We start from the raw sequence: 12,915 nt of genomic DNA, 5'->3' as shown, positions 1-12,915 counted from the left end.
GGCCCCTGTTTTACGGCCGATATTGAATGAGTCCATCTACCTCAAGGCACATGGCATTCATACATTATCCACAGCGGCTACTCTTCTTCGTCTGGTAAAGTTGTGATGGTAGTTGGCAGACCGACATAAGGTGCATTACCGCCACCTGCTGGGCGGGAGTGTGGAGCAAAGAGACAGGAAGTAGATAGATAGATATCTATCTAACTGATCCCAAATGAAATTCACAGTGTCCCAGCAGCATTACAAGTGCACAGATATACAGATATTAAAAGAGAAGTAAGAAAGAATTTTTAAAAAAGTTACCACAAACAGTCTAACAGGAGGGGTCATCACTTCCCGGCTATAGATAGACTCATTATAGAGCCTAACGGCCGAGGGTAACAGTGACTTGATATAGCACTCTTTGGAAAGTGCAGTTGTCTCAGTCTATTACTAAAAGGGTTCCTCTGTTCAACCAAGGGGGCATGCAGAGGGTGAGAAACATTGTCCAGAATCGCCAGGACTTTCTGTTCTACCACGGCCTCCAGTGTGTCCAGTTTGACTCCTATAACAGAGCCAGACCTTTCTAATCAGTTTATTGAGCCTGTTGGCATCACCCGCGTTGATGCCATTGCCCCAGTACACACCACACTGGCGACAACAGACTGGTAGAATGTGTGAAGGAGAGGCCTGCACAGTCCAAAGGACCTCAGTCTCCTCAGGAAGTAGGGGAGACTCTGGCCCTTCTTGTACACAGCCTCCACTCAAGCCTGTGGTCCAGGTGCATCCCCAGCTATTTGTAGGTCCTCACCACATCCACGTCCTCACCATCGGGAGCAACAGGGAGCAGTGCGGGCTCAGTCTTCCGAAAGCCCATCACCAAGTATACCCACTTAATTCCTGACCACCCCCCCCCCCACAAAAAAACTCAACAGTACCAGAAAGTCTAATGTTTTCCAGAAAGCCAAACAGGTAATTACATGCATTACAGCGCTGCAGATATCCGAACAAAATTCCCACGTTGAACTCCATCTGTCCCAAAGGTGCCAATTTAGCAATTAGCTGTTTTTTTGCACCTCCTGGGAGCTGCAGTCAAAGGACACATGCTCTGCCTGTTTCTCGACAAGTGCACTCCCGGCGTCGAGCAGACTAATTAAGAACCAGGAGTTATTGAACTTAACATGCTCAATACGGCAAGTGCGAATGTAATTTCTTCCCACCTGACCAATCAAGAATCTATCAAGCTTCTACACCCATTCACCCTCCCCTGAATTCTAAAAAATGCCGTACTTCCATCTCCTTACCCCAACTTTGCTGCCACAGGACCAAAGGACCGTAAAGTCAGATGATACAGGAGCAGAATTTGGCCGTTTGGCCCCTCGTGTCTGCTCCGCCATTTCACCATCGCTGATCCATTTCCCCCTCAAGCCCCACTCTCCTGCCTAATCTCCCCGTAACCTTTCACGTTCAGACTAATCAAGACCCTATTGTCCTCTGCCCTATATACACCCAGAGATCAGTCTTCCCAACGAATCCCACAGATTCAACACCCTCTGTCTAAAGAAATTCCTCCTCATCTCTGTTCTAGATGGACGTCCCTCTGTTCTGAGGCTGTGCCCTCTGGTCCTAGACTCCCCCACTATAGGAAACATCCTCTCCACATCCACTCTATCTGTGTCCTCTGGTCCTAGACTCCCCCACTATAGGGAACATCCTCTCCACATCCACTCTATCTGTGCCCTCTGGTCCTAGACTCCCCCAGTATAGGAAACATCCTCTCCACATCCACTCTATCTGTGCCCCTCTGGTCCTAGACTCTCCCACTATAGGGAACATCCTCTCCACATCCACTCTATCTGTGTCCTCTGGTCCTAGACTCTCCCACTATAGGGAACATCCTCTCCGCATCCACTCTATCTGTGTCCTCTGGTCCTAGACTCCCTCACTATGGGAAACATCCTCTCCACATCCACTCTATCTGTGTCCTCTGGTCCTAGACTCCCCCACTATAGGAAACATCCTCTCCACATCCACTCTATCTGTGCCCTCTGGTCCTAGACTCCCCCACTATAGGAAACATCCTCTCCACATCCACTCTATCTGTGTCCTCTGGTCCTAGACTCCCCCACTATAGGAAACATCCTCTCCACATCCACTCTATCTGTGCCCTCTGGTCCTAGACTCCCCCACTATAGGAAACATCCTCTCCACATCCACTGTATCTGTGTCCTCTGGTCCTAGACTCCCCCACTATAGGAAACATCCTCTCCACATCCACTCTATCTCGGCCTTTCAACGTTCAATAGGTTTCAACAAGATCCCCCCCTCCCCCCATTCTTCTATTCTTCTAAATTCCTGGAAGTACAGGCCCGGAGTATTCACTCTTTATGTATTAACCCTTTCATTCCCAGAATCCTCTGGAACCTCTCCAATGTCAGGACATCTTTTCTCAGAGACGGGGCCCAAAACTGTTCACAATGCTCCAGGTCACCAGTCCAGCCTCGGCTGCATTTGAAATACCGCGTATCTTTCCCCAGGACACAAAGACAGCAAAGATTTTGCTCCCTGAATACTTTTGGATGTGTCTTATGGATTTTGGGCTGTTTGATCATGAAAGTCACTGTGAAATTTCCTTATCATGCACCATTAAAAAAAAATCACCTATATTTGTTATTTCAATCTATAATTCAAATCGGAATAACCGATGCCAAGATTAAGGAAGGTATTTTTGTTGGTCCACAAATGAAACAGGTCATCAATGTCAGGCGATTCGAAGAACTTCTAGTGGGACCTGAGGAAATTCGCATGGAAGGCATTCAAGGGTGTTGTTGAAAATTTCCTCGGCAACTCCAGAGCACCAAACTACTGTCCGGCTGGCTGACGAGCAGACAAAACCGTGAAGCGCAACATGTCACTAAAGATTCATTTTCTGCATTCCTTCCCTGCCAACCTTGGAGCTGTCAGCGGTGAAAGGTTTCACCAGGACATTGCAGTCATGGAGAAACGGTATCAGGGCAACTGGAATCCGTCAGTGCTGGCTGATTATTGTTGGGCACTTCAGCGAGAAGCCTCCGACACCAAGTACAAGTGAAAATCATTTTTAGCTGGGTTGAACTATTGCAAAGCACCGTGAGGCAAATAAACGCATTATATTCAATTAAAAGTTTATTTTTTTTGTATCTCCAAACCCCTTCGTGGTACGTGCAGCCTGAATTTCTACTTGTGTTCGGCTTCCAGCCGTCTATCGTAAACAACGAGGACAAAAAAAAAAGTTTCCGAGGGGGCGACACCTCCGACACGAAACGGTCTGGACACAAACTGTCCGGCCGCCGCGGAGATATCGTCCCGTCCATCGTCAGGGGGGACGGTGAAATATTCGCACCGGCAGCTCGCCCGCGGGGAACCGAGGCGATCGAGAGGGCGACGCCTCCCTCGGTGGGAATTGGCCCGCGTCCCGTCGTTAAGGGAAGTAGCGGGGGTGGGGGGTTGCTAGGAGACCAGCTGGTTACCTCGCAAACAGTTGCGGCCACCGGCGGGAGGAGCGGCGGCTGATGCCCCGGGACCATGGCCGAGGACGAGGAGGACATCGCGGCCGGGCCGGTCTGTTCCTACCTGACCTACAAGTCGGAGGGAGACCGGCTGTACCGGCGGGGCGAGTACGAGAAGGCCGTTCAGAGCTACACCCTGGTGAGTGGCGGCCGCCCCGCTCGGGTCCGGGGGTGGGGAGGGAACTGAGGGGCGCGCAATTCTCCGGTGCAAGATTCAAGATAGTTTAACATCGTACCCTGTCCAAGAGTGTGAATAATTGTTACTCCGGATCCGGAGCATACAAAAAAAAATACAATCAGGTAAAAAAATATTTTATTAACAACGCTCAATAAATATAAATACATAAAAGAGCAGATTCATTGTATGTCCACAAAGTGACGGTGGGCACCGGAATGTACAGGAAATTATACAGTAGTATTGGGGGTGTGTGGAGGGGTGGGTCAGTGGGTGATTGGGGGTGTGGAGGGGTGGGTCAGTGGGTGATTGGGGGTGTGGAGAGGTGGGTCGGTGGGTGATTGGGGGTGTGGAGGGGTGGGTCAGTGGGTGATTGGGGGTGTGGAGGGGTGGGTCAGTGGGTGATTGGGGGTGTGCGGAGTGGTGGGTCAGTGGGTGATTGGGGGTGTGGAGAGGTGGGTCGGTGGGTGATTGGGGGTGTGGAGGGGTGGGTCAGTCGGTGATTGGGGGTTTGGAGGGAAGGGTCAGAGGATGATTGGGGGTGTGGAGGGGTGGGTTAGTGGGTGATTGGGGGTGTGGAGGGGTGGGTCAGTGGGTGATTGGGGGTGTGGAGGGGTGGGTCAGTGGGTGATTGGGGGTGTGGAGGGGTGGGTCAGTGGGTGATTGGGGGTGTGGAGGGGTGGGTCAGTGGGTGATTGGTGGTGTGGAGGGGTGTGTCAGTGGGTGGTTGGGGGTGTGGAGGGGTGGGTCAGTGGGTGAATGTGGGTGTGGAGGGGTGGGTCAGTGGGTGATTGGGGGTGTGGAGGGGTGGGTCAGTGGGTGATTGGGGGTGTGGAGGGGTGGGTCAGTGGGTGATTGGGGCTGTGGAGGGGTGGGTCGGTGGGTGATTGGGGGTGTGGAGGGGTGGGTCGGTGGGTGATTGGGGGTGTGGAGGGGTGGGTCAGTGGGTGATTGGGGGTGTGGAGGGGTGGGTCAGTGGGTGATTCGGGGTGTGGAGGGGTGGGTCGGTGGGTGATTGGGGGTGTGGAGGGGTGGGTCGGTGGGTGATTGGGGGTGTGGAGGGGTGGGTCGGTGGGTGATTGGGGGTGTGGAGGGGTGGGTCGGTGGGTGATTGGGGGTGTGTGGAGGGGTGGGTCGGTGGGTGATTGGGGGTGTGGTGGGGTGGGTCGGTGGGTGTTTGGGGGTGTGGAGGGGTGGGTCAGTGGGTGATTGGGGGTGTGGAGGGGTGGGTCAGTGGGTGTTTGGGGGTGTGGAGGGGTGGGTCAGTGGGTGATTGGGGGTGTGGAGGGGTGGGTCAGTGGGTGTTTGGGGGTGTGGAGGGGTGGGTCAGTGGGTGATTGGGGGTGTGGAGGGGTGGGTCAGTGGGTGTTTGGGGGTGTGGAGGGGTGGGTCAGTGGGTGATTGGGGGTGTGGAGGAGTGGGTCAGTGGGTGATTGGGGGTGTGGAGGGGTGGGTCAGTGGGTGATTGGGGGTGTGGAGGATGGGTCAGTGGGTGATTGGGGGTGTGGAGGGGTGGGTCAGTGGGTGATTGGGGGTGTGGAGGAGTGGGTCAGTGGGTGATTGGGGGTGTGGAAGAGTGGGTCAGTGGGTGATTGGGGGTGTGGAGGGGTGGGTCAGTGGGTGATTGGGGGTGTGGAGGGTGGGTCAGTGGGTGATTGGGGGTGTGGAGGGGTGGGTCAGTGGGTGATTGGGGGTGTGGAGGGGTGGGTCAGTGGGTGATTGGGGGTGTGGAGGGTGGGTCAGTGGGTGATTGGGGGTGTGGAGGGGTGGGTCAGTGGGTGATTGGGGGTGTGGAGGGGTGGGTCAGTGGGTGATTGGGGGTGTGGAGGGGTGGGTCAGTGGGTGATTGGGGGTGTGGAGGGGTGGGTCAGTGGGTGATTGGGGCTGTGGAGGGGTGGGTCAGTGGGTGATTGGGGTGTGGAGGGGTGGGTCAGTGGGTGATTGGGGGTGTGGAGGGGTGGGTCAGTGGGTGATTGGGGGTGTGGAGGGGTGGGTCAGTGGGTGATTGGGGGTGTGGAAGGGTGTGTCAGTGGGTGATTGGGGGTGTGGAGGAGTGGGTCAGTGGGTGATTGGGGGTGTGGAGGGGTGGGTCAGTGGGTGATTGGGGTGTGGAGGGTGGGTCAGTGGGTGATTGGGGGTGTGGAGGGGTGGGTCAGTGGGTGATTGGGGGTGTGGAGGGGTGGGTCAGTGGGTGATTGGGGGTGTGGAGGAGTGGGTCAGTGGGTGATTGGGGGTGTGGAGGGGTGGGTCAGTGGGTGATTGGGGGTGTGGAGGGTGGGTCAGTGGGTGATTGGGGGTGTGGAGGGGTGGGTCAGTGGGTGATTGGGGGTGTGGAGGGGTGGGTCAGTGGGTGATTGGGGATGTGGAGGGTGGGTCAGTGGGTGATTGGGGGTGTGGAGGGGTGGGTCAGTGGGTGATTGGGGGTGTGGAGGGGTGGGTCAGTGGGTGATTGGGGGTGTGGAGGGGTGGGTCAGTGGGTGATTGGGGGTGTGGAGGGGTGGGTCAGTGGGTGATTGGGGCTGTGGAGGGGTGGGTCAGTGGGTGATTGGGGTGTGGAGGGGTGGGTCAGTGGGTGATTGGGGGTGTGGAGGGGTGGGTCAGTGGGTGATTGGGGGTGTGGAAGGGTGTGTCAGTGGGTGATTGGGGGTGTGGAGGGGTGGGTCAGTGGGTGATTGGGGGTGTGGAGGGGTGGGTCAGTGGGTGATTGGGGTGTGTGGAGGGGTGGGTCAGTGTGTGATTGGGGGTGTGGAGGGGTGGGTCAGTGGGTGATTGGGGTGAGGAGGGGTGGGTCAGTGGGTGATTGGGGGTGAGGAGGGGTGGGTCAGTGGGTGATTGGGGGTGTGGAGGGGTGGGTCAGTGGGTGATTGGGGGTGTGGAGGGGTGGGTCAGTGTGTGATTGGGGGTGTGGAGGGGTGGGTCAGTGGGTGATTGGGGTGAGGAGGGGTGGGTCAGTGGGTGATTGGGGGTGTGGAAGGGTGTGTCAGTGGGTGATTGGGGGTGTGGAGGGGTGGGTCAGTGGGTGATTGGGGGTGTGGAGGGGTGGGTCAGTGGGTGATTGGGGTGTGTGGAGGGGTGGGTCAGTGGGTGATTGGGGGTGTGGAGGGGTGGTCAGTGGGTGATTGGGGGTGTGGAGGGGTGGGTCAGTGGGTGATCGGGGGTGTGGAGGGGTGGGTCGGTGGGTGATCGGGGGTGTGGAGGGGTGGGTCGGTGGGTGATTGGGGGTGTGGAGGGGTGGGTCGGTGGGTGATTGGGGGTGTGGAGGGGTGGGTCAGTGGGTGATTGGGGTTGTGGAGGGGTGGGTCAGTGGGTGATTGGGGTTGTGGAGGGGTGAGTCAGTGGGTGATTGGGTGTGTGTGGAGGGGTGGGTCAGTGGGTGATTGAGAGTTCTGGCTTGCCTTTTCCTTGCCCCGGGTTGGGGTGGGGTGGGGTTCCAAATGAACGTAGCAGCAGCTCCTTTACCCGTCAGCCCAGAACTTCCAGAAATTCCTTCTGCGGTTGGAGTCGGGTTACTGGGTGACGGGTTGGGTGGTGTGGAGTGAGGTTAAGATCCCTCAACTAATGCAGTGAAGCTGTCCCCTGCTTCACCTCTATCTCCTTTCTCCCAACTTTTTTTTTCAGAATTGTCTTGCCCCCAGGAGGTTGGTGTGCGGGATGGTAGATGGGGTCTAGTCTGTTTGATGGGTTGGTCTGCTGGGGTGGGGAGGTAGGAGTTGGTCTATCTGTTCTGGGACTGCCCCCGCCCCAGCCCTCTTGTGACCTTTACAAAGGTGGAGGGAGGTGGAAGGGCGGGTTAGTGAGTCTGCAGATGTCACCGGGTCGGGTGGGGGGCTCAGCGGTTTGACGAGAAGGCGCAGGGCTGCTGGTGGTTACAGCGGGACGTCGATAGGACGGGGTGCTGGGCTGAGAAGAGGCAGGCGGGGCTCCCTCTGGGGCAGGCGGGATGTGATTCATGTTGGAAGGGGCAGAGGAAGCTGGAGAAGGTTGCAGACACATTACTGGCTCGAGGATCCCCACCGGGGAGGACATCTTCCACAGGCTTTGCCTCAGAAAGGCAGTGCCCATCATTAACGATCCCCCCCAACCCCAAGCCGTCTTCTCACTGTTACCATCATTGAGTGTGTGAAGACACACACTCAACGATTCAGGAACAACTTCTTCCCCTCTGCCATCAGGGAGGAGGTACAGGAGCCTGAAGACACACACTCAACGATTCAGGAACAGCTTCTTCCCCTCTGCCGTCAGGGAGGAGGTACAGGAGCCTGAAGACACACACTCAACGATTCAGGAACAACTTCTTCCCCTCTGCCATCAGGGAGGAGGTACAGGAGCCTGAAGACACACACTCAACGATTCAGGAACAGCTTCTTCCCCTCTGCCGTCAGGGAGGAGGTACAGGAGCCTGAAGACACACACTCAACGATTCAGGAACAGCTTCTTCCCCTCTGCCATCAGATTCCTCAATGGACATAGAGTGGTAGTAGAGAATTGCTTCTCTGAGTGGAGGCCTGTGACTAGTGGTGTGCCACAGGGATCAGTGCTGGGTCCATTGTTATTTGTCATCTATATCAATGATCTGGATGATAATGTGGTAAATTGGATCAGCTAATTTGCTGATGATACAAAGATTGGAGGTGTAGTAGACAGTGAGGAAGGTTTTCAGAGCCGCAGAGGGACTTGGACCAGCTGGAAAAATGGACTGAAAAATGGCAGTTGGAGTTTAATACAGACAAGTGTGAGGTATTGCACTTTGGAAGGACAAACCAACGTAGAACATACAGGATTAATGGTAAGGCACTGAGGAGTGCAGTGGAACAGAGGGGTCTGGGAATACAGATACAAAATTCCCTAAAAGTGTCGTCACAGGTAGATAGGGTCGTAAAGAGAGCTTTTGGTACATTGGCCTTTATTAATCAAAGTATTGAGTATAAGAGCTGGAATGTTATGATGAGGTTGTATAAGGCATTGGTGAGGCTGAATCTGGAGTATTGTGTTCAGTTTTGGTCACCAAATTACAGGAAGGATATAAATAAGGTTGAAAGAGTGCAGAGAAGGTTTACAAGGATGTTGCCGGGACTTGAGAAACTCAGTTACAGAGAAAGGTTGAATAGGTTAGGACTTTATTCCCTGGAGCGTAGAAGAATGAGGGGAGATTTGATAGAGGTATATAAAATTATGATGGGTATAGATAGAGTGAATGCAAGCAGGCTTTTTCCACTGAGGCAAGGGGAGAAAAAAACCAGAGGACATGGGTTAAAGGTGAGGGGGGAAAAGTTTAAAGGGAACATTAGGGGGGGCTTCTTCACACAAAGAGTGGTGGGAGTATGGAATGAGCTGCCAGACGAGGTGGTAAATGTGGGTTCTTTTTTAACATTTAAGAATAAATTGGACAGATACATGGATGGGAGGTGTATGGAGGGATATGGTGCTTGTGCAGGTCAGTGGGACTAGGCAGAAAATGGTTCGGCACAGCCAAGAAGGGCCAAAGGGCCTGTTTCTGTGCTGTAGTTTCTATGGTTCTATGGTTCTATGGACATAGAACCCATGAACAATACCTAAAATTTTCTCTCTTTCTGCTCTTCTTATCCTCGACTTATTTATTTTAATTTTTCTAACTTAATTTCATGTAATTTATATAAAATTTATAACATATAATATATGTTATAATTTAATTTTTTTATTATTAAGCCCTGCACTGTACTCCTGCCACAAATACAACAAATTTCACCCCGTTTGCCGGTGATTTTAAACCTGATACTGATGCTGACGGCCGAGTCCGGGGTCGACGGAGGGCTTCTTTGGAGTGCTGAGGAACGATGGGATCCTGGGGTAGCTAGACCACACGTGAAGGCCGGGAGCTGGACTTGGTTGTCAGAGGCTATTTGAGACGCACGCCGTTTGGAGCATTTAGTAGGTCGCAGGAGTTTGTCCCCATTACCACCCCTTGCTTTAACAACCCGAAGGAAGCAGGACTGAACGCAGCACTCCAAGTGTGGTCCAGCCAGGGTTATATAGACCTGAAACATTCCCTCGTGGCTCTTGAACTCAATTCCCCGACTAGTGAAGGCCAACACATCACACTCCTTCTTATAACGTGAGGCCGAGGTAAAGCGAATATTTAAGTTCTAAGTAGGTTCAAAGCTTAAAGTAAATTTGTTACCTATAGGTCACCATATACAACCCCGAGATGCATTTTCTTGCGGGCATACTCAGTCAATCTATGGAACAGGGGTTCTCAGCCTTTTTAATGCTGTGGACTCCTGCCGTTAACTGAGGGGTCCGTGAACCCCAGTTTGGGAACCCGTGCTCTACAACAATAACTGTAACAGAATCAATGAAAGCCCGCACCAACTTGGGTGTTCAAGCAGGGCGTAGAAGACAACAAAAAGCAAAGAAATAATAATAAATAAATAAGCAATAAATATCGAGAACTTGAGATGAAGAGTCCTTGAAAGTGAATCCATAGGTTGTGGGAACATTTCAGTGATGGGGAGAGTGAAGTTATCTCCACTGGTTCAAGAGCCAGATGGTTGAGGGGTGATAACTGTTCCTGAACCTGGTGGTGTGGGTCCTGAGGCTCCTGTACCTCCTTCCTGATGGTTGAGGGGTAATAACTGTTCCTGAACCTGGTGGTGTGGGTCCTGAGGCTCCTGTACCTCCTTCCTGATGGTTGAGGGGTAATAACTGTTCCTGAACCTGGTGGTGTGGGTCCTGAGGCTCCTGTACCTCCTTCCTGATGGTTGAGGGGTAATAACTGTTCCTGAACCTGGTGGTGTGGGTCCTGAGGCTCCTGTACCTCCTTCCTGATCGTTGAGGGGTAATAACTGTTCCTGAACCTGGTGGTGTGGGTGCTGAGGCTCCTGTACCTCCTTCCTGATGGTTGGGGGGTAATAACTGTTCCTGAACCTGGTGGTGTGGGTCCTGAGGCTCCTGTACCTCCTTCCTGATGGTTGAGGGGTAATAACTGTCCCTGAACCTGGTGGTGTGGGTCCTGAGGCTCCTGTACCTTCTTCCTAATGTGAGAAGGGAGCATGTCCTGGGGAGGGTTTTTAATCTTTAAAGCTCAGCCAATCTCGCCGAGTGGTGGTCTGGACGAACTTACGCTGAAATCTTCATTTCAGGCCCTTCAACGGGAACCGAAAAACAAGAACTGTCTGGTGGCTCGATCTCACTGCTTCCTGTTGATGGGAAACACTGCTGCGGCCTTGAATGATGCTGAGGCCTCCCAGACGGAGAGTAAGGATTTCCCCAAGGTAACCCTCCTGGAATAAGTTATTCAGTGGATTCCCTCTCCTTTATAGTAGTGAGGTTGGGGATGGCATTAAACAGGAGATTAGAAATGCGCGCAATAAAGGAACAGCAGTTATAATGGGTGACTTCAATCTACATATAGATTGGGTAAACCAAATTGGTAAGGGTGCTGAGGAAGAGGATTTCTTGGAAAATATGCGGGATAGTTTTCTGAACCAACATGTCGAGGAACCAACTATTCTGGACTGGGTTTTGAGCCATGAGGAAGGATTAATTAGCAATCTTGTCGTGAGAGGCCCCTTGGGTAAGAGTGACCATTATATGGTGGAATTCTTCATTAAGATGGAGAGTGATATAGTTAATTAGACTGGCAAATGACACTTAAAGGGTTGACGGTGGATATGCAATGGCAAGCATTTAAAGATCGCATGGATGAACTACAACAAATCCTGACAAAGGGTCTCGGCCTGAAACGTCGACTGTACCTCTTCCTAGAGATGCTGCCTGGCCTGCTGCGTTCACCAGCAACTTTGATGCGTGTTGCTTGAATTTCCAGCATCTGCAGAATTCCTGTTGTTTACAACAATTTTTCATCCAGGTTTGGCAAAAGAGTAAACCAGGGAAGGTAGTGCACACGTGGCTGACGAGGAAAATTAGGGATAGTATCAATTCCAAAGAAGAAACATACAAATTAGCCAGAAAAAGCGGCACACCTGAGGACTGGGAGAAATTCAGAGTCTAGCAGAGGAGGACAAAGGGCTTAATTAGGAAAGGGAAAAAAGATTATGAGAGAAAGCTGGCAGGGAACAGAAAAACTGACTATGAAAGCTTTTATAGATATGTGAAAAGAAAAAGATTGGTTAAGGCAAATGTAGGTCCCCTACAGACAGAAACAGGTGAATTGATCATGGGGAACAAGGACATTGCAGACGAATTGAATAACTATTTTGGTTCTGTCTTCACTAAGGAGGACATAAATAATCTTCCGGGAATAGTAGGGGATCGAGGGTCTAGTGAGATGGAGGAACTGAGGGAAATACATGTTAGTAGGGAAGTGGTGTTAGGTAAATTGAAGGGATTAAAGGCAGATAAATCCCCAGGGCCAGATGTTCTGCATCCCAAAGTGCTTAAGGAGGTAGCCCAAGAAATAGTGGATGCATTAGTGATAATTTTTCAAAACTCTTTAGATTCTGGATTAGTTCCTGAGGATTGGAGGGTGGCTAATGTAACCCCGCTTTTTAAAAAAGGAGGGAGAGAGAACCGGGGAATTATAGACTGGTTAGCCTAACATCGGTAGTGGGGTAAATGCTAGAGTCAGTTATCAAAGATGTGATAACAGCACATTTGGAAAGCGGTGAAATCATCGGACAAAGTCAGCATGGATTTGTGAAAGGAAAATCATGTCTGACGAATCTCATAGAATTTTTTGAGGATGTAACTAGTAGAGTGGATAGGGGAGAACCAGTGGATGTGGTATATTTGGATTTTCAAAAGGCTTTTGACAAGGTCCCACACGGGAAATTAGTGTGCAAACTTAAAGCACACGGTATTGGGGGTAAGGTATTGATGTGGATAGAGAATTGGTTAGCAGACAGGAAGCAAAGAGTGGGAATAAACAGGACCTTTTCAGAATGGCAGGCAGTGACTAGTGGGGTACCGCAAGGCTCAGTGCTGGGACTCCAGTTGTTTACAATATATATTAATGACTTAGACGAGGGAATTAAATGCAGCATCTCCAAGTTTGCGGATGACACGAAGCTGGGCGGCAGTGTTAGCAGTGAGGAGGATGCTAAGAGGATGCAGGGTGACTTGGATAGGTTAGGTGAGTGGGCAAATTCATGGCAGATGCAATTTAATGTGGATAAATGTGAAGTTATCCACTTTGGTGGCAAAAACAGGAAAACAGATTATTATCTGAATGGTGGCCGATTAGGAAAAGGGGAGGTGCAACGAGACCTGGGTGTC

General features: G+C 51.9%; 1 protein-coding gene across 1 annotated transcript in view; it reads left to right on the top strand.

Moving 5' to 3' along the window:
• Nucleotides 1-3,442: 3,442 nt before the first annotated feature.
• odad4 (outer dynein arm docking complex subunit 4) overlaps nucleotides 3,443-12,915 on the top strand; it is a 171,941-nt gene continuing 162,468 nt past the window's right edge. The window contains exons 1-2 of the mRNA XM_063037176.1: nucleotides 3,443-3,666; nucleotides 10,821-10,952. Of these exons, the coding sequence (XP_062893246.1) occupies nucleotides 3,544-3,666; nucleotides 10,821-10,952 (255 nt within the window). The 5' untranslated portion in view covers nucleotides 3,443-3,543. The remainder of the gene's footprint in view (nucleotides 3,667-10,820; nucleotides 10,953-12,915) is intronic.

This window comes from Mobula hypostoma, chromosome X1 (assembly GCF_963921235.1).
Source record: "Mobula hypostoma chromosome X1, sMobHyp1.1, whole genome shotgun sequence".
Lineage (NCBI taxonomy): Eukaryota > Metazoa > Chordata > Chondrichthyes > Myliobatiformes > Myliobatidae > Mobula > Mobula hypostoma.
Note: the sequence above shows the minus strand (reverse complement) of the source record. Positions and strands in the feature narration are given on the sequence as shown.